This window comes from Cryptotermes secundus, unplaced genomic scaffold (genome assembly GCF_002891405.2).
Source record: "Cryptotermes secundus unplaced genomic scaffold, Csec_1.0 scaffold174, whole genome shotgun sequence".
NCBI lineage: Eukaryota > Metazoa > Arthropoda > Insecta > Blattodea > Kalotermitidae > Cryptotermes > Cryptotermes secundus.
Window position 1 is genome coordinate 762,040 of NW_019734351.1, and position 20,261 is coordinate 782,300.

Genomic DNA, 20,261 nt, shown 5'->3' on the forward strand with positions numbered 1-20,261 from the left:
CATTATTTGCGCGTAAGGTAAGGGTGGGTGAGAGTGCGCGGCATGCAGAAGTGTTTGCAGCTGCTGGCAGATTGACTCGGAGAGTGTCATTGCGTAGCTATTCAGAGCTGATTTTATGTAACGATTAACTGTACCATCATCAAAGTAAAGTATTCGTATGTGTGTGTAAGGTAAATTTAAGTTTTCTTCTATTTCTTTCATTATATTCTCAGATTGTTAGATTATCTTTAACGCTGACACGTGCAACATTACAAAAAGACATATTATCAGAGAACGTAGAATGTGATTTATATATTCTGTAACCTCAAAGTGAGGAGCTGTGGATTTGACTTGTGACGCGACTTCGGAACGATTTCATGACGTATGTCAGAAGTGGCCAAGAGCGGGCATGCAGCAGCAATTGACAAAGATGAATACGCCATCGCAGATGCTGGAATTTATACTTACAGGCCAAATATCATATCCGATGAAGTTTCGAACTGAGATCATTCGCAAAAGATAAGATGCCTGATTCGAAACTGAAAGAAACCGAAGAAGGGAACTGAAACCGGGACCTATAAACCGTTGCTATAAGTTTCTGTAGAAAGCAAACAACGTAAGACGAAATTTCAGGGGTCAGATATTTTGCCTGGACCATCAAACAAAACTTTTTTTTTAAGTAAAGAAAATGAGAAATCAATTAAATTAAAGGAAGGGCAGAGGGACAATTGAAGCGGTTAGAAGCAGCACAAAAATAAACCGGGAAGTCAAAAATAGGGCAAAGCGAAAACTGAGACTTCCCATGTCATCTGCTTCAACAACTTCATCAGCCGCCTGTGCTGGAAGTGGAGAGATATTCGAGGATGACTGGGTAGGGATTGTTACAGTTGGGAAGGAGGCGGCAGCCACCTGTGTGACCGCTGCTAAATTTGACGCGTGTGTACTCTTGCACTCCGCTCTGCCCATTCGTGTCCCTCCAGGTGCCCAAGTGTGAGCATTTTACAAACTTTTAAAGCACCACAGCAAATAGTACGAACGTTTCCTCTCAATTTTTATGCCTGACATTTGTAGCCAGTAAATGGATAAAACTTGGTATGCACTTTAAATTATTTATTACCTAACATACGTTGGGCCTAGTCGAAAAACTGTGAAATGCCCAATCTTACCCCTTCCCCCTCCTTTAGTTATGTCAAGTAGCTAAATAAGTTATTCATCAGAGCGAAAATATTTCGAACAGAAGCTGTAGAAAAATTGAAATATACAATTTGTGTCCAATAAGATATTTCCTCAATTTCGTGATTATAAGTATAGGCAATGAAACAAAATGGGTGATGTGGGAACTGGCCACATTCAAGCAAGTGTGGCAACGCGAGCTTCATTGCTTGAATGTGGGCAGTTCCCACAGTGCTATGCGTACGTTTGCTAACTCGGATATTCAACACTAAAGCAGGCAGAGGCGACTTGTCGCGAAGGGCTGGAAGGGCAGGCTCCCACCAACTTTGTTTTTTCCTGATGCATAAAAAGAATATTTTGATGAATTTATAATTTGTTTCCATTAAGTATGGCATAAAGCCAGTTTAATATTTTTTAATTGGTTTACGTTTAGTATGGCATAAAAAGATTTTTAAAAAACTTCAGGGAAGCTGCTTAGGTTGCAAAAAATATCATGGAGGGATGTGCCTCATGGGCCTTAGCCTATTTTTCCATGGAAGTCCCTTTCATTTGCTTATGAAGCTCGATAGATGTCATGCCTTCTGCTCACAAGTCTGTTTCGTAGATACGGAGCCAGTGCATCCGGGTCCTAATGCACTTTCGTTGTGTATTCGTGTGTCCATTACTTGTCTGAACATTGAAATTCTCTGTCCTACAGCTGGCAATGAACGGTTGGAATACACTGCGTGAAAAGCATATGTTAATATTTTAGGTCTCTTGTGCTAATTTATGCGAGGTTAAATACGAAGTGAGAAGTGCGTGCGTGTTCATTTAGAGTGACAAGTCTGCAGTATGAATATGGATAAAAGTTTATTATAAACTCCGTGTAAATTCTCGTCTAGGATGTAGTTAGCAATAATTCCAAGGGTGATGTTAGCAGCAGAGGGGAGTAAGCTTTCAATGCTAATACATATTTTTTTTTAATTCGCTTGGTGGGGGGCGAAGTCCAACTGGATCCACTCGGCACGGCGGCCACTGATTGGCCTATTGTAGCCTGCCCGGGTGATTATGATGATGGAGAATTTGGTGGAATGAAGATTGGCAGGGGAAACCGAAGTACTCGGAGAAAACCCGCCCCAGCGCCACTTCGTCCATCACAAATCCCACTTGATCAGACCCGGGATCGAACCCGGGCCGCCGTGGTGGGAAGCCAGCGACTAACCACTTAAGCTATGGCGCGGCTTTAGTAAATAGTTACCGTACATAAAAAGAAGCCGATGAAAAGTTTCGGAACTCAATTTAAAGACAAATTTGGTCTGTCGGGTAAACTGCTGCTGGTGCTCGTCGGCAGAGTCGATCTTGGTTTCGTGTCCCGTCAAGCACCATGGCCACACTTTTGTTTAAGACTTTATGACTTTTGAAATGGGGCTTCTTCTTCTACGAGAGGAAGATTCTGCCCGCCCAGCGTCCAAGTAAGGGCGACTGTACTTCATGGACACCATACACTCTTTGTTAATTCAGTATTTCAGCATCCTGTTGCAAATCTTTAACCAAACGTCTGTGTATTCACAGTTCGTCGATAATGCAACAATTGTTTATTCACCACTTAACACTCTTTGTTAATTTACTGTAATTAATAACATTTATGGAAGATATACACAAGACATCTGTCAATGCGGGTTTATGCAGTAAACTATGCCTTATCTCTTGAGGTTTCCTAACATTTGTTGCATTCTCACCTCTTCTGCGTTCGCGTCATATTCAGCGTATTTCACGCTCTTTAATCCGAGTTATCTCCGTTATACTGTTACTTCTTACCTCTTAGTTCCAAATATTCTTCAACTCTTCGTTCCCAAGCACAATCAATTTATATTGTCGCGTGTTTGCTAGGTAACGCGACAAGAAATTTGTGCGGGTTCTCGGATTTGGCGAGTATGTTTATTGGACAGTCACTTTTTACACTCATACGTACAATTATTCACACTTATAAGGTCTTAAGACGTTTCCTCTTCAGTGTTACAACACTCTTTCACCGCTAATCTCGGTGAAGTGTCTTCTGCTCTGCTCGGCGCTCAACTGTCCTTAGCTCTCGTCGGGTACGAACTAACTTCTACTCTAGCAGGATAAGAACTATTATATCCTGCACTCGGACTGAATAGGGAATAACTTATCGAAGGGTTAATTTCGCCCGCTGCTATGCAACTGCCTCTTGTTGCCGCGGGAATACGCGTCTGCCTCAATTCCTTTGTAACCGTGGAAACCCCGCTGTTAGACTTTCATTTCCGGGGCAACGATTTCGTAGGTATTGCTGCCTAGGAATTGCTAGCCGTTGACTAATGATGGACGTCTTATAGTCCGATTTTCAGGCAGCACGTCACAATATTCTCCCCTTAGGCTGATGAATTTCCGGACCATATAAGGCCAACGAAGGAACAAAATAAATAACAGAAACCTCACTGGTTAAAGTGATACTAACAATGTAACATATGAAGTTTGAAGCTCTTGCGAATCAAAATAAACGTTACAACTTCACTATAAATACAAGAACGAGGAAAGCGAAAGTTATGGATGAAATCACACAAACAATAGTGTCAGGCAAACTCAGAAGTAGACAGGTCTAATATTTGCAATGAGGGAAGAAAGCGAAAATAATTTATTAATGGTCCTTTCAGCCGGTCACGGTAGCCGAGCGGTCTAAGGCATGCACTGTCTTCGCTCGCTCGGAAGCCGAGATCGTGGGTTCGAATCCCACTCAGGGCATGGATGTTTGTGTGCGTTTTTCTGTGTTTGTCTACAGGTAGAGGCCTTGCGACGAGCTGATCACTCGCCCAAGGATTCCTACCGTATGTGTAAGATCTAGAAAGACCGAAGTGAAACGGAGAGTTTCATGGAGGTAGGCCTAGGCCCACTGGGGCTGTAGTGCCAAGGGGGGGAAAAATTGGCCTTTCAACAAACGAACAGGTACTTAAACACATCATTGAGGCACATAAATTTCATTAACGGTAATTTAATTGCAGTAATGTATTGGGACAAGTCCATCCAGCGGTGTGCCAGGCGTCAGCTGAGAGATGGAGCCAACAGAAAACCATCGGCAGATCCTTGTTCTGTTGGTAAGTTAATCTACCTCGCAATGTCCATTCAAACTAACAGCTCCTAAAGCACGGAACCAAGTTCAGTGAGGATCGGCATATAGACCTACACTAAAGTCATTTTGATCTGAGGTTATTTTAGCTTATTTTAAGGTCCACTTCAATTGTGCTATATGAATTTTTACCGGCTTTGATAAACTTGGTAGATATTCTGTACAGTAATTCCTTGCTTAACGTTGTTTTATTATTATGTTGATACAATTTTTACACCAAGGCTCAACACAACGTCATGTTAACCCGTTATTACGTCATCATTTAGACGTTGCTACTGATACAGCGTCACAGCGGACTCAGCGCGTAGCATGAGTCTCGCTTACGTTTCTGTTGAGTGAGGAAGCCGTAGCTTATTTTCTGTACCACGTGTTAACCTTCCTTATATTACTTTGTTTAATTACCCCATTGAAACGGCTTCAAAGTGACCAGCAAGTGATTCAGATAAAATTGTTGGTAGCAAGAAGCATTGGAGAAGCATCTGTCTTGCAGTGAAGATGGATGTTTCGCTTCGCCTTGAAGCGGGCGAAAAGTTCAGTGAATATAGGGAAAGCGCCGAATTTACCCGCTTTCACTGTGTGTACTAATCTTGCTAGTGCTGCTTTGACAAGTCACATTCGTAGCGGAGCAATTGAGAAGGGGAAAGTGTTTGGAAAAGTGGATCGAAGATCTGAATCACCGCAATTTCCATGTGATTCTGATGGTTATACATCGTCAGGCGAAATTTTCTCTTGACTACTTAACGGCCATGGAAGGCGAAGCCTCTGTGAACGAAGAGTTTAACGCCAGGCAAAGTTAGTTTCAGCATTTTAAACGAAATCATATTTCTCAGATTATTGAAGTGACTGGCAGCCAGTGCTCAAACCGTAACTGCAAACATCTTCATCTGTAACTGATAACACGGTTAAGGCAAGGGAATAAGTTACNTCAAAGTTAGTTTCAGCATTTTAAACGAAATTATATTTCTCATGTTATTGAAGTGACTGGCAAGGCAGCCAGTGCTCAAACCGTAACTGCAGACAACTTCATCTGTAACTGATAACACGGTTAAGGCAAGGGAATAAGTTACCGAACGTGTAATTAACGGAGTCTGGGATAATCTATGACCAGATTGTGTACAGGACTTTCAAGGATACAAGGACGTTGTCCCGAGTGTTAACTTACGACACCTTCAACTTGACACGTAAGGCATGCTTTCGATAATTAGAGAGTAAGAATATTGTCACGTATATGGGGTTGCGTGACTAATAATAATGGGTTTTGGATTTGACGACTGGATTTACTGAATTCTCACAAGTCATAACTACAAATAATTATAACACTTTAAAGACTAATTTTACTAAGACACATAAAATGAAGTCTTCTGCGGCTGCTTTCATTAGTCATTGCTAGGTAACAGATCTCAACAATGGTTATGACTTTACAATGTTTTCGCTATCCGTTTCCTGGCAACAGATTTTAACACAGGAACTATATCAGTCACACTCCAGATATCACTATGACGTCTTCTTGCCATTTCTTGCTCAATCACCTTGAACTAACGACCCTTCAGAACTCGACCCAATTCTCTAACCAAATTCTCTGATCCAAGACGACTATAACAGACCCTCGTTAGCTGCAACTGCTAAATCTCTGATTACTGCAAGTAATGGTCAGATGCATAAACCAAGGTATCACGACCATAAAACCTGGACATCAGACAACTGGAAACGTGCCCCTAACATGATCAGATGAGTTATCCTTCACACTGTTTCTACATCAGGAAGAGCTTACGTTTGGAGGGGGGGGGGTCTGTAATTGTTTGGGCAGGAATATTGTGGTAATCTGTTGGTTCCATTATTGTCCTTCATGTCCGAATTACTGCGAGGGAGTACGTTGACAGGTTGTGTAATCAGATGAATACATGATCCAGACGATGCACTTTTTCAAGACAATGACTCCAGTCACACAGCTGGAACTGTTCAGTCATGGTTTGAAAGCAATAAAAGTGAGCTTCATGGCCAGTACAGTCACCAGGTTTGAATGTCATTGAACCACTGTGGTCAGTTTTGGAGACTACAGCGAGGAACAGATTCCCACCTCGAACGCCTGTAAAGCAACTAGAAGATGTTCTTTAAGAGGAACGGTATAAAATTCCACTAGAGACTGTTCAAAACTTGTACGAATCAATTCCAAGAATAATTACTGAATTTCGAACAAAAATGAAATACGTCTGACCGGTAAAGATGGTTTCGACAAAATTTTGCAATTGCGTCCCTAGTGTGCTGCCACCTATGCAGTTATATTTATGGATATGGTGTCCGTAAAAAAGGAAAGGTAATCAAACTCGTACGAGCCGTTTAAAGAAATCGGAATTTTATTTTGAGGCCCATTTAAAGGGTCATATTTTTTTGAGCTGGAGCTTCGATATTCATAGATCGTCGATTTGTGATGGGCACACTCTTGAATATCGGAAAACAAAAAAATCAGTCAAACCGTTCAGGCGCTTGTGAGGAACACATCTATCCATCCATCCATCGATATATGCATACGGACATATGCAGAGTCAGAGAGACGGCACACAGAAGAAAAACAGTTTTTTTTTTTGCATCCAGTGTTTTTGAAAAATGTGTAAGTCCTTCAAAATAGCGTAATTGTTGTTTCCTCTATCATAGTGTTTGGTGCGCGCCGTATATTTCTAGGTCTGTATGTATGTGTAATACGTATATATAGAAAGGAAGGAGAGAGAAAAGGGACAGTTTTATAAAGGCGAAGATATTCTGGAAAATTTTCGAGGTGTCCCGGACATCTTCGGCCGCCAATGCGAGTTGGGCGGCTAGCGTAGAGACTAGAAGCCGAAGGGAGGGCAAAAAGTCAAGCGTCAAGAAGCGTCAAGAGGCTTCGAGGAACAGAGAAGCGAGCATACGCTCACTTCCCAAGCTCGGGTCACGCGACAATATTATACAACAAACTTCATAGCTTTTAGTCCGCAAGCGAACTATAGCGACCGAACGACCGTCGCTTGTCGGCGAAGTTAGTGCCAACTCCTGCGGATAGAGGGTGTCGCGTGGTCAGCTCGNCCTTGCTTTGAATTTGCATCTACACTATAACCAGTCTAATTCTTTACACCATATGCATTCGCCATATTTTCAGTCTGTCAAACTTTTAATTAAAATTCTGTTTGTAATAAANTCGACGGATTCCCACGGCCATTCATCTCGGTTTTCTAGACAGGAGCCGCTATTTCCTTGAAATAGCTCCTCAATTATCCTCACGGGTCTGAGTGGACCCCGATCCAGACCCAGTATTTCTAAGAAAATCTGGTAGCGCCGGGAATCGAACCCGGATCTCTGGATCTGTATCCAGGAACTCCGACCACTAGACCACAGAGGCNTCGACCAAAGGGTCGGAGTTTGAGGCCCGGTTGGGGCAAGAATTTTTACTTCTCCATGTCATCTAGACCGGCTCTGGGGCCCACTAAGCCTCCTATCTAATGGGTGCGGGGGGCTCTTTCCCCGGGGGCAAAGCGGCCGGGGCGTGAAGGTGATCATTCCCCTCAAACTAGTGCAAAGGTCAAAAAAATGTGGGTCTCTACATTCACTCCCCCACACGCCTTCATGGCGTGGTGCTTAATTAGTTAATCACAGGGACATCTTTACCTTTTATTTTCTCTCTTTAATGTCAGGGAACAATTTTCACATCCATACAAAAATACAGGCAAAATTATAGTTTTATATATTGAGATTTTTACGTTTTTGGACAGTAGAGGAGAAGACAAAAGGTTTTAATCTGAATGCTGATAATGCTTTAAAATAGGTCATGGCCAATTCGACTTTTTTCATATGCCATTTACATACTTAGGACGAAAATTTCCTTAATTAAACTAAGGAAAAACTGATAGTTTTTTTTATGAAACTGAGTATGAGCGTTTTGCAGTTACGACTTATGTGTGTCCTGCCTTACCTTTTTATTCCGTGCAATGAATATTAATCTGAAGCAGCGGTGAGAATTTTTCGGGTGAATACTAGAGGTCTGAGTGGCAGAGATGTTTGAAAAAGCATTTCATCATTGTCAATTGTCGCATGCCATAGCAAAACGGATGTACTTTTATGATTAAGCATGTGACTTGTGGTATGTTAGTACGTTATATACTCTCATTTATAGTTTTACGCGAAAAATTTTGTTTGAATAAGGCGATCAGTCTAGTATTTACAAGCCTTATCAGCATGTGGCGCCAGGGCTGTAAATGTGAGAACAGTTACGTGTCACATCCTTTCGTTTCCATGACAACGATATAATAAGAAAGGATAATAATTTAGCGTTTGTTGCGTATCAGTGAAGGGGTTAAAGTGCCCTGTCTAAAATGTCTATGATGTTTATAAATATGCGGATAGAAGATTAATGAGGCATATGCCTAAGGAGTACTATCTCCTGGGGCGTAACGCCATGTAGTACAGTAGATGTTCACCAACGTTTCGAAGGAATATTGGTGGACTTCTACAGGACTACATGACATAATGTTCTTCATATTCACCGCTGTGAGAACCTCAAATCCGGATATAGTACACGTAGTTACAAGTGTTAACGAGTTTATGAAGGATGTATGGTAATGTAGAAGGAATGAGCAGATGTGTTGTTTCAGCACACTTTAATTCATGTCCGGGTGAGGATGTTGCCATGCAAAATCGTGGCGGATATATTTTTCTAGTGTTTACATATATTAATTTTGATTTTATAATTTTTTTGTTTGTATAAACCGTTGCAGTATTGCGTATAAAAACGAAATTATTTTTGATCCCTCATGAATATATCTCTGGTAATAATAATAATAATAACATATAATATATAAATGTAAAATCTAGCCTACCGTTTCGTTATATTTGTACCTCGATTTATTTTGGGCTATAAATCAAGCTTTGATTAAGTCCGTTTGAAACAGTACTGCTATATTAAATAAACTAAAACCCACGAAACGTAATTTCATATTATCCCGTAAAAAAGCGTGGGATTTGGGAAGGAGAGGGGGATTCAGAATTGGCGGGGAATGATAAGTATTACTTAGTCATGAACTCAATATTAAACCGTCATGAAGATATGATGGGTTGAATATGTGAATCGAATTGAATAGAATGGATTTGTGGGGGGGATATTTGCGAAGAAATATTTTTGAAATTGGGCATTTCTGAAACATCAGAGCACATAAGTGAGAATAATATTCACACTTTGAACACTGAATCAGATTTGCTTTATGGGTGGCGGTTTACCGCCAATCAGTTCGTCTTAGTGCCAAGCCCCTTGAGGTTGACGACCAGAGATATTTTTTTTGCAACTGGACCCCTGCATTCATGTCACTTCTAGATAGTATATCAAAATTCAGTTCGTACCTCACAGGAAACATTACGTCTCCGCTACAGAACCCAGCCGGTTAATGCTGTCAAGGAAGCAGTCGCTGTTTGTTGTGAGAATCACATGCAACACACCAATGCGCTCCGTGAGTAGAATGCTGAGTTTTGGTATGTTAAAGCGGGCAGTACATGTAGAACTACTGGTCTTTAAAGTATTTAATATACATCTTAAAGGAACAGGTGCTCATGGTGTGAATTGGACTTAAGTGGTTCAGAATAGATCCGCGGGCTTGTGCTTGTGTTGGCCGTATTGAATTTCAGATTATTTCTCTCTCGGGCTACAGGCTGTCCTACGGTAAACGTAGCGGTTAGTAGTCCCTCCAGGTGTATACAGAGATAATATTTACAAATACCTCACGATCGACTCGTTCTGAGTCCTTATACTCACCATTTGTGATCCTTAAATCTCATTTGAAGTCATGTTTGCAAAGTCATAATGTTTGTTGAAATAATCCCCCCGATTTAAAATTCTAGCGTGTGCGGTCGTTGCCATGCAATGACCGCGATATAGGCAAATAAGCTACGGCCGTTTCTAGGCAACAGCATGACAATCACGTTCCCGTTGCAACGGATACGGTCGCAACAGTAGAAGAAAGGTATTTTTTATGTGGTCCATACCGCGATGTTATAACCAGGACAGTTGGAGCAGTGAGTTCAATTGTGAGTTCGAGTTCTGGACGGGAGGTTATGAAGATGGGACCTGAATGCGTGAAGCTGAAGAATCTCCACTGGTAGAAACCGTTGCCAAGGAACGGTTGGTGAACACGTGGCAGACTGGGAAAAGACTTAGCGGGTGCTGTAGTGATTTGTGAATTGTGGAGATTAGCGGTGACGTTGTAATTGCTTGTAGTTCGGGGTCGTGCGTATAATGGTTAATAAATCCATTCACCAATCCAGACCCCCTCTAGAGTCACCCCTACACGTGACTATATACTGCAGTCAGAACGTCACACGTAAAGTTGTGTACTGTTATTTTGTTTGTTACTGTTCCCTAAAAGTTTCGGATTGAAGACGGAAAGTCCGCGTAACGGTATAGTGTTTTTGAAATGGGTAGTAAATAGGTCTGTGAGGAAGGAGACGGGTGTCTGCCAGGGTAACTGCTCGCAACTCTCCTCGTAACTTTTTTATTTTCTTGCCAGTCGACCGATGGTTAATTTCGAACGCCCGAGAGAAGTACAGTCAAGTTTAAAGATAAGTGCGATTAATATTTTATACGGAACTTTGGAGGAAAGGAAAGTAAAAAGAACGAGCCAACAAATAACGAATCGTGAAGCCCAGAATAGGAAAGGCCACACCTTGAAGTTGTCGGATTAAATGGGACTTCTTATGGATCCACCATCTGTCGGTTCTAAGTGAAGTAATTGGTAAGAAGGAAAGGAGTTCTAGGCGTCGTAGCGTCTTGCGTACAACGTTCATTGTGTTTTGAGCAGACTGTACTGCCCTTTAAAGTGATTCATCTAGTTCTCTCGGCGTTGCACTTCATTGCATTTGTTCGTCTTGACTCTTTGACTTCTCTTTGAATTGCTTTAACATTGATAAACTTACTGTCCGAGGAGCATGGGCCGGACAGCGACTGGCTACGCGCTGGTGGGCCGAGGGGTCGGAGTTGAGAGCCCCGGTAAGGTAAAAAATTTTCTCTTCTCCGCGGCGTCCAGACCAGCTCTGGACCCCACCCAGTCTAGTATCTAGTGGATAAAGCAGCCGGAACGTGAAACTGACAACTCACCTCCAACGAATGCCGAGGTCAAGAAAACGTGGATCTATACATACACTCCCCCATACGCCTTCATGGCGTAGTGCTTAGTTAGTTAAGCACAGGGATTACTGTATCTTACATTACTGCCCGAAGAGCCGATTTCGGTGGTCCCAAGGCGTTAAGAAGCTCACACACAGGGAACACGGTTCGGATCCTGTTTTGGAAATGAATATTTCTCACGTCTGCTTAATTTCAGTGTGAGGGACATCGTAAAGGGCCGATCCCCCATCAAAGAGTTCTGGTACAGGCATTATAAGATTCATTGTTACGAGATTAACTCCGAGATGGAACCGCAGAAGAAGAAGAAGAAAATATATGATGAAGGGAGGAAAGAGAAAGAGGCGAAGGGGGCGATAAACGAGGAGTAGTGTAAGAATAATACAAAAGAGGTTAAATGACTTTGGACTGGAAGTTCGGACCAAAACTTCCAAAACATTATATAATCATTGATTTAATGGCAGTGTATTCTCATCATCATCATCAGGAGTCCGGCAAGTTCCTGGCGTAGCTAATACACGATATCGTTGGATTTGTCAGAAACTTATGTATTTTATTTTTTGTGTGTGGATGTAATAGCGTGTTTGCCGGTCACGGTAGCCTAGCGGTCTAAGGCATGTACTGTCTTCGCTCTCTCGGAAGCCGGGATCGTTGGTTCGAATCCCACACAAGGCATTTATGTTTGGTGTGTGTATGCGTTTATTCTGTGTTTGTGTTGTCCTGTGTTTAGGTAGAGGCCTTGTGACGAGCCGATCACCCGTCCAAGGAGTCCTGCCGCCTGTAAAAATGATCATGAAACGGAGAAATCAGCCCTATGCACCAAAGTGGGAGCAAGAGGAGAGAGAGAGAGAGAGAGAGAGAGAGAGAAAGAAAGAAAGAGAAGTTCTGTTTTGTTTGGAATCTTCTGCGTGAAACATTCTACGCACGTGTGTCACATATACCAAGCTTTAAAACTTGGTATAGCATGATCCTTGCTTTGAATTTGCATCTACACTATAACCAGTCTAATTCTTTACACCATATGCATTCGCCATATTTTCAGTCTGTCAAACTTTTAATTAAAATTCTGTTTGTAACACATATTCTAGTATGGGGACATTTAATTTCACGACAGTGACAGTGCTGAATGATAAAAGCTTAAAGTTTCTCAGTTTTTCCAAATTATTATTTATGTTACATTTCATATTATAATCTTCAAAATCATGACAATTGCTTCTTCAAAGACAGATGAATTATTTAGTAATATGTGCCTGTCTTTCTGGTTGGGTTGTTGCCAGAGGCTGGTGAGGCACAAATGCCGTTACAACAGCAAAATAGTGAAGATGTGACAACACAGCAGCAACAGCAAAATGGCAGCGTTAAAGGTGCTTCAGCTTTGATGGTGGAACCACAGATTGTGCTTGCAGTACAGCTGGATAATGACTGTAAGTGCAAAACTACCTGAGTAAACATTTCTCGTATGTTGTGCCACATCATTTTGAACTCACATGCACCCCTGTAAATTTAACAATTGTTAAATAATTGTAGTAATGGCAGCGATAATTTGTTGAGCCTTGTCTTGACAACAGGTAGCCTGTGCTACTGTTTCTTCATTAAAATGCTATTGACTTGACATTTTTATACCATTGGCATTGTAGGATTTGAGGTCACAGCGGTGGCTGTGTAGTGTTCCATCTTCTGGGATATAATGCCATATACAACTGGTCCACTGAGAGTCAACCGACTTTTCAGAGAAACATATCATTTCCATCCTCATGATGGAGGATGAGAAGAGAAGAGGCCGTTGATGGAGATGCTGTGGATTTTCCTCTGCCCCACAGCGAAAATTATGTTTATTGAAGTCTGCTTCATCCGTCACAAGGATAATGACATAGTCGGAGAAAATTCTGATGAGACGCTCAGCTACGGTTTGCCACGTCATGATCGCTTAACTCTTGCACCACTGCCATTTTGTACGGATGGAAATTTAGATCCTTATGTAATATTCTCATGTTACGACCGGGTGTTCCTAGAGCAACAGAATGTCTCTTGGCTGATCGCCTAGGACTCCTTATGAATGATTGCCTCACGGCCTCAATATTCTCTGGCGATCGCACTTTGCGCACACTGCCTGGTGGATTTTCTTTAATGCGGAAGCACTCGTTCTCGAGTTTTCTGCCCATAACTGTGTGGTATTGTGGCAAGGAACTTTTCAGTGACGAACAATATTGAAATGCCTGAGAAATATTCGCTGCGTTTTAACAGCAGTGTCACCACCTTCAAAAACATTGCAACAATAAACATATAATGTTACACGCTCCACTGCAACGCCACTAGTTAAGCTAGCAAACGACATGGTTTTCACCATCTCATTATCATACCAAACAAAAAAACAAACTCCGTGATATTAGTCCGCAAGTGAACTATACCGACCGAGCGACCGCCGCTTGTCGGCGAAGTTTAGTGCCAACTTTTGCGGATAGAGGGTGTCGCGTGGTCAGAGCAACGAATCCCTGTTCCAGACCCACTAATTCTCAGAAAAAAAATATGGTATTTCCGTCAATCGAACCTGGGCCTCTGGATTTGTAGCGAGGAACGCTGACCACTAGACCACATAGGCGGTATCATACCACATTTTAAAAATCATCATGTTCCTTTGCCGCTGCAATTATTGCTATGCTGTAATCAAATTATATCAATTTTTGTGTAATTTTAATACATTTTGAATTTGTCTTTAAGGAAAGTTACAATCATAGCAATTCTTTTTTCATCTAGCTGGCTCTGGAATTCTGTCATCATCATCAATGTTCCACTGGCCCCATGGAAAGGAGAAGTGGCGTCAGTTGATATGGTTGCTTGTTTGGCCAATTCATCTTGTGTTCCTTGTTACCATACCAGATTGTGAGAAACCACGTTTCAAACGTTGGTTTCCACTTACCTTCCTGATGTGCATTGTTTGGATTGGAAGCCTATCTTATGTTGTAGCATGGATGATCACTATTATTGGTGAGTTTCCATCATTGTGGAATTATGAATAGTACGTAACGCTTGTTTTTGTGAGGGTCACACGGAGAAGAAATCTTACATTATGGTAAAATAGTTAGCTTTTTGGACACATAAACGTTTTAGATGTTCACAGGTAAACAAAATTTTAACATACGGCATTTACTTTAACCTTACATGCAAAAAAAATTATCCACGTGCCAGCTGGAGATTATATGAAAATTATAACTTGGTTCTTGGACATACGTACTGATAATTATTGTAGAGAAGTCAGTAAGAAAGGAAATAAATGTGATATATTTTAGGTTACTGGCCTGTGGTTCTGTATGGGTGTGAAACTTGGGCTCTGACATTAAGGGAGAATATTTGGACCGAAAAGGGATGAAGTGACGGGAAATTTGAGGAAACTGCGTAATGAGGATCTTCATAAATTGTACCATTCTCCAAGTATAATTAGAATGATCTAGTCAAGGAGGATGAGGAGGGCAGCGCATGTAGAACGAATGGGGGACAAAAGGAATGCATATAGGATATTGTGGGAAAGCGAGAACGAAATAGACCACTGGGAAGACCAAGGCGTAGGTGGGTGGACAATATTAAAATGGATCTCAGAGAGATAAGATGGGATGGTATGGATTGGATTTATCTGGCTCAGGATAGGGACCAGTTGAGGGCTCTTGTGAACGCAGTAATGAATCTTTGGGTTCCTTAAAAAGCTGGGAAATTCTTGAGTAGCTGCAGATTTGGCTTCTCCTCAAGAAGGGCTCAGCTCCGTAAGTTAGTAAGTAAGTCTTTGAAAATGTATGAAACGATTGAGTACCTTCAGCCAGAATACCTATTCCCTGTTGGTATTAAAATTGGGTTCTTCGTGAATACAAATAGAGGTACTTATTATGTCACAATGTTAGGTTAGAAACAGGAAAAATCTAATTCCACTACAGTCAATACACAAAACAGTGACAAACGTGATGGTAAGATGACAAGTATGTTGCTCCCTGGTTTATTGTTTACAATAAATTGAATTAAGTATTTAGCATGTTACAACTACTGAAAAGCACAATAGATCACTGTAGGCCGCGTTGCAAGGCCCGAGAAGGCCCACCCCTTATACATTCATACAACTACTGAAATTTGGATCAGAACTTATATTTTTATAGAATAGAAATATATATGTTTGTGTATAGAAATACACAAACCAAAAATAGGACACTAATTAAACTAACAAATAAAGATATCTGTAAGCTATGCAAACAAATTTAATTAGGTACTGTCCAATTCAGAAACTGTATGTGATAATCAGGGCCCGGATTTTGATGACCTAAAAAATATTTTAAAAATGACAAAACAAATCCAGAAAAAATACCTATAAAATGACCGAAAATCCAGAATAACTGTCTGAAAGTTAAAAAACGACCCAAACTGTATCATGTCATGAAAAACATACTAATCGTTTTAAACTGTATTTTTAATCTTTATTAACACTGTGAACTCAACGTTACTCTTTTATGTTCGTCCTCGTTTTTATTTTGAAAATTAAGCAATATATGATTGAATTTGAAGCTAAATGTTTAATACGATTTTTTTCTACCGCGTTGGAAGGCTTATCAAATGTACATATACGGTAAATATTCCAATATTTAAGTGTCGCCTCATTCAGAGTTGCAATAGATGACAGTCAACATGCGGAGATTCTCGAAGTGAGTGAGTGTCTATTGTCCGACAGCACATTCTTGTACTTGGAGAAACTCCTTTCCACATCTGCAGACACAATAGGAGCGTATTTGAAGTGTACCAAATCACTAGCAGTAAGTTTCTCTTCAACACTGAAAGCGCTGAAGGACTCTCCTGTTAGAATGCTGCATAGTGTTTCATAACCTGAGTTTTTATCTAGAACATGTTCCATTTTTCTTAACACCATTTTCCCAATGTCCCCTGATACTTTCTCGAAATCACTGGATATTTTTTCACCAGAGCGAGTGAATCTAGTGTTGCTCCTTTCTCCAGTAAGAATTTGATTCCTTCCGTCGAGGAACTTAAATTTGCCTTTATGAAGGCCAGCTGTCCTTCCATTTCGCTGCATGAGGACTGTTCCTGAGCAGCTTCAATTGCCCTCGCATCCTCCGTCTTCATTGAATCTACAGTGTTTTTCACTATCCGAAAATGATCGCAATAGTTAACTGTAGCATCAATCCACGTTCCCCACCTTGTAATGATGGGTTCCGGGAGCAGTTGAACACAACTGCATTTTAGGAGTTGAAGCCTTGACGAAAATCTTCTTCGTCCACGACACGAGGGCATCCACTTGAGGAAATTTTGATCTCACTTCCTCCGTCACTCTAGGCTAGGCAAGTAACGTGCACCAGTTTCACATAAAACGACTTTATTGACGTGCCTACTTTTAAAATATATGGGGCCTCATTGGTCACAAAAAGCAAGAAGTAGTCGTGTCGTATACCCTCTGGCCACAGTAGAATCATCGACCTGTCAAAGAGTTTACAAACTGTGGAATGATGAACGGATTCTAGCACCTCACTCATAGGCAGAACAACTTTACCTGGTCCATCATTCTCCAAGGTTTCAATGATGACATTTGCCACGTAGCGAGCCTCCGTATTGCAGGTCTCATCAATGGAAACGAAAATTTTCCTAATCGTTTCCAGGATATTGTTGTAGCGCTTGGAAAGGTAGTTTTTCCTGAAAGTGGATTCATCCGGGATAGAACGACCACAATTCACTTCCAGAAAATTTTTAGTTTTTCATTTTTCAGAGCCCAAAATGGAATATTTGCGGACACCAGAGCGTCACACAGATCTCTGAAAAAATCCGATGACTTATTTCCGCCATCAGATGAACACTGTTGCAGTAACATTTGCACATTTTTTTGTTCGAAATTCGCACTGCTCGTATACGCTTGTTGCGGGCGATATGTCGTGCCGTGAAACTTTTGTTATGCTGCTAATTCTGTGTCACTCATCTTACAGTATACTTAGGACTACACCTGGACTCAACATTAAACTGGAAACACCACATAGCGAAGAAGAGACAACAAATCGAAATTAAGTTCAAGGAAATAAATTGGCTAATAGGTCGGAAATCTCACCTAACAATAGATAATAAACTACTGATCTACAAAACAATAATTAAACCCATATGGACATACGGCATTGAGCTCTGGGGCTGCGCCAGCAAGTCCAACATAGCAATCATCCAGCGAAGTCAATCCAAAATACTTAGAGCCATAGTTGACGCACCTTGGTACGTGTCAAACCAAACTCTTCACACCGACCTCAAGATCCCATATGTAAGAACCGTAATCACAGACAGAATCCAAAAACATTACCAGAAACTGGAATCTCACCCCAACAACGCAATAGAAGCTCTCCTTCAACCTACACAATACAGAAGACTAAGACGAACTTGGCCAAACGATCTCCAGGAAAACTGAGGCGTAATCGATAGATTACAGCTCTTCAAGCCAACTTAGTACAATAGAATAATTATTGTACATGACAGCAAATTAGCTCATAGAATGTAAATTCAGATTGCTAATTAATGATAAATAAAAAAATCGTACAGTATAAAATGTCAGTTGAAAATATATCATCTCCAAATTCAGCTACAATCTACTTTAAATGACACGATTTAAATGGCTTTGCTTTAGGTATCGTGATAAAATGAATCACTCTAGTGCAACACAGAACTGAACTTTCCACACTGAGAACCTTTCGTCAGCTGTATCTTTTCTGTACGGTCAAGGGCGAGAAACTGAAGACAGACGGGGTTTTATTGAGCAACAGTGTTATAAAAGGCGAGGGATTCCGACTAGAAATATTTGTAAATAAGCTAATTCCTTTGAACAGAACTTGGAAAGGGCCGCAGTGTGAGTGACCGCTGTCGTACCCTGCTGCCAGCTTAAAATGTTTTATGTTATATAATGTCAGCACTTTCCGCAAAACGAATTGAAATGGCGGGATATTATTACAACTTATTATTGCTATACAATTCTCCCACAAATACCAGACATAGGGTCCAATGGTAGGCCTTTGTGAACATTTTAATTAAGCTTCCGATTCTATGTAATTTTGTGACCAGATGAATATCTATCGATGTGCTAAAATAATTTTGAGAGATCAGCCATGTCAATGTTATATCTCTGAAATGCTGGTTTTAAGTCAGTACTGACATGCCTAATCGCCTGAGAAGATTTTAGCACATTTGTTCACTATGGAAGCTTAAAATCTTACATTATAACCTATCATTGTTTCAAGGAGTACCCTGGGCAATGGACTTAGTCGGTAGATGCATTCAGCCATGAACTCATTAGTCTTCTTTAAGCTGACTGGTTTAATTAAGAGCAATGTCTGATTTTTCTAATACTTTTCAGGCGACACACTAAAAATTCCAGATTCAGTTATGGGTATCACATTCCTGGCAGCAGGGACCAGTGTCCCAGAAGCAGTCTCTAGTGTGATTGTGGCTAAACAGGGTGAGTAGATTTACATATTACAAAACGTGATGGAATGTTTTTTTGTATAAAAATCCATAACAAAATTATTAAGAAACAAAAACATGAATAAATATTGAGGGAAAGATGTTAAAATAAAGGAAAACATTGATGTCTTATAGTTTTTAAAATTATATGTTCCATTTTGGTTTGCAGTAAATTCAGTTACTAACATCTGATGTAAGAGCCAGGATAGCTCAGTCAGTGTAGAGACAGACTGTGGGCTGAATGGCAGGGTTTCAGTTTCTGGCATGGGCAAGAGATTTTTCTTCTCTCCACAGTATTCAGACAGGCCCTGGAGCCCACTCAGCTTGCTGTTCAATGGGTACCAGGGGTTCTGTCCCCGGGAATACACAGGCCAGAGTGTGAAGCTGACCACAACAACTTTATCTAATATCGAGGTCAAGAATGGTGGAACTATACCTCCACTTCACTATACATCTTCATGATGTGATGCTGGATTATAAGGGAGAGTCAGTAAATTGGTCACAAATGGTTATAAAATGTAAAACACGATATATTTGGGCCTGAAAAATATTAATTTCTCAACATATTCTTCACCGACATTGATACACTTGTCCAGTTGTTTTACCAGTGCATCGAAACCCGCAACATCGAAATATCTGACCTCTTCGTCATCAGTGAAACCTTTGTCACCAAGGTGGCTTTTTCGTGGATTAAACAGATGGAGTCAGAGTTATAAGGCACATGTTCAAGAAGTTCCCATTGTAGTTCTTGAACTCTCCTGGTTACTTGGGCTCAGTCACTGGGCAGTGTCATGATGAAGCAGGACCCCTCTTGCCACTTGGCCTGGACCTTTTCTGCAAATTACATCTGAAAGCTTCAACAGAACTCCACAGTATGATGCAGAATTCACATTTTGCTATGCTTCTGCAAATGGGCTAACAGTACTACCTGGGGTTCCCAGAACACAGTAGGCATACCCTTCCCAGCTGATAGCATAACCTTAAAGGTTTTCGGTGGAAGGTGATCTAGAATGTTTCCATTGCACTGAAACACACTTTTATTTGGGTTGGTAGTGATGCGCCACTGATTCGTCCCCAGTAACAAGCCTGTTAAGCATATCTTCTCCTTCACATACTGTAAGAGATGTTGCAAGGAAAGAACCATTTGGTTCATTTTTTCTAGATCCTTCAGTTCTCTGTGCGCCCACTTTCTGAAACATCAAATCCTCGTTCATTATACTGCATGCTAAACAATGGGAACACCGTAGTGTGGTTGTTACACTGTCTACCGTTTTCTTCCTGTCAGCAAGAATGAGCTCTTCCATCTGCTACACAGTTGCTTCTGTCGCAGTCTCAACGGGGAAACCCGGTCAGGCATCATCTGCGACTTTTGAACATCCT

At 41.0% G+C, this 20,261-nt stretch overlaps 1 protein-coding gene across 3 annotated transcripts in view; it reads left to right on the plus strand.

The window, feature by feature from the left end:
• The window catches only part of LOC111868782 (sodium/potassium/calcium exchanger 3), a 76,255-nt gene that overhangs the window by 50,984 nt on the left and 5,010 nt on the right, over nt 1-20,261 (plus strand). For all 3 annotated transcript variants that reach the window (XM_023859746.2, XM_023859747.2, XM_023859748.2), the window contains 4 exons: nt 4,149-4,241; nt 12,686-12,832; nt 14,163-14,393; nt 18,775-18,876. In XM_023859746.2, the coding sequence (XP_023715514.1) occupies nt 4,149-4,241; nt 12,686-12,832; nt 14,163-14,393; nt 18,775-18,876 (573 nt within the window). The remainder of the gene's footprint in view (nt 1-4,148; nt 4,242-12,685; nt 12,833-14,162; nt 14,394-18,774; nt 18,877-20,261) is intronic.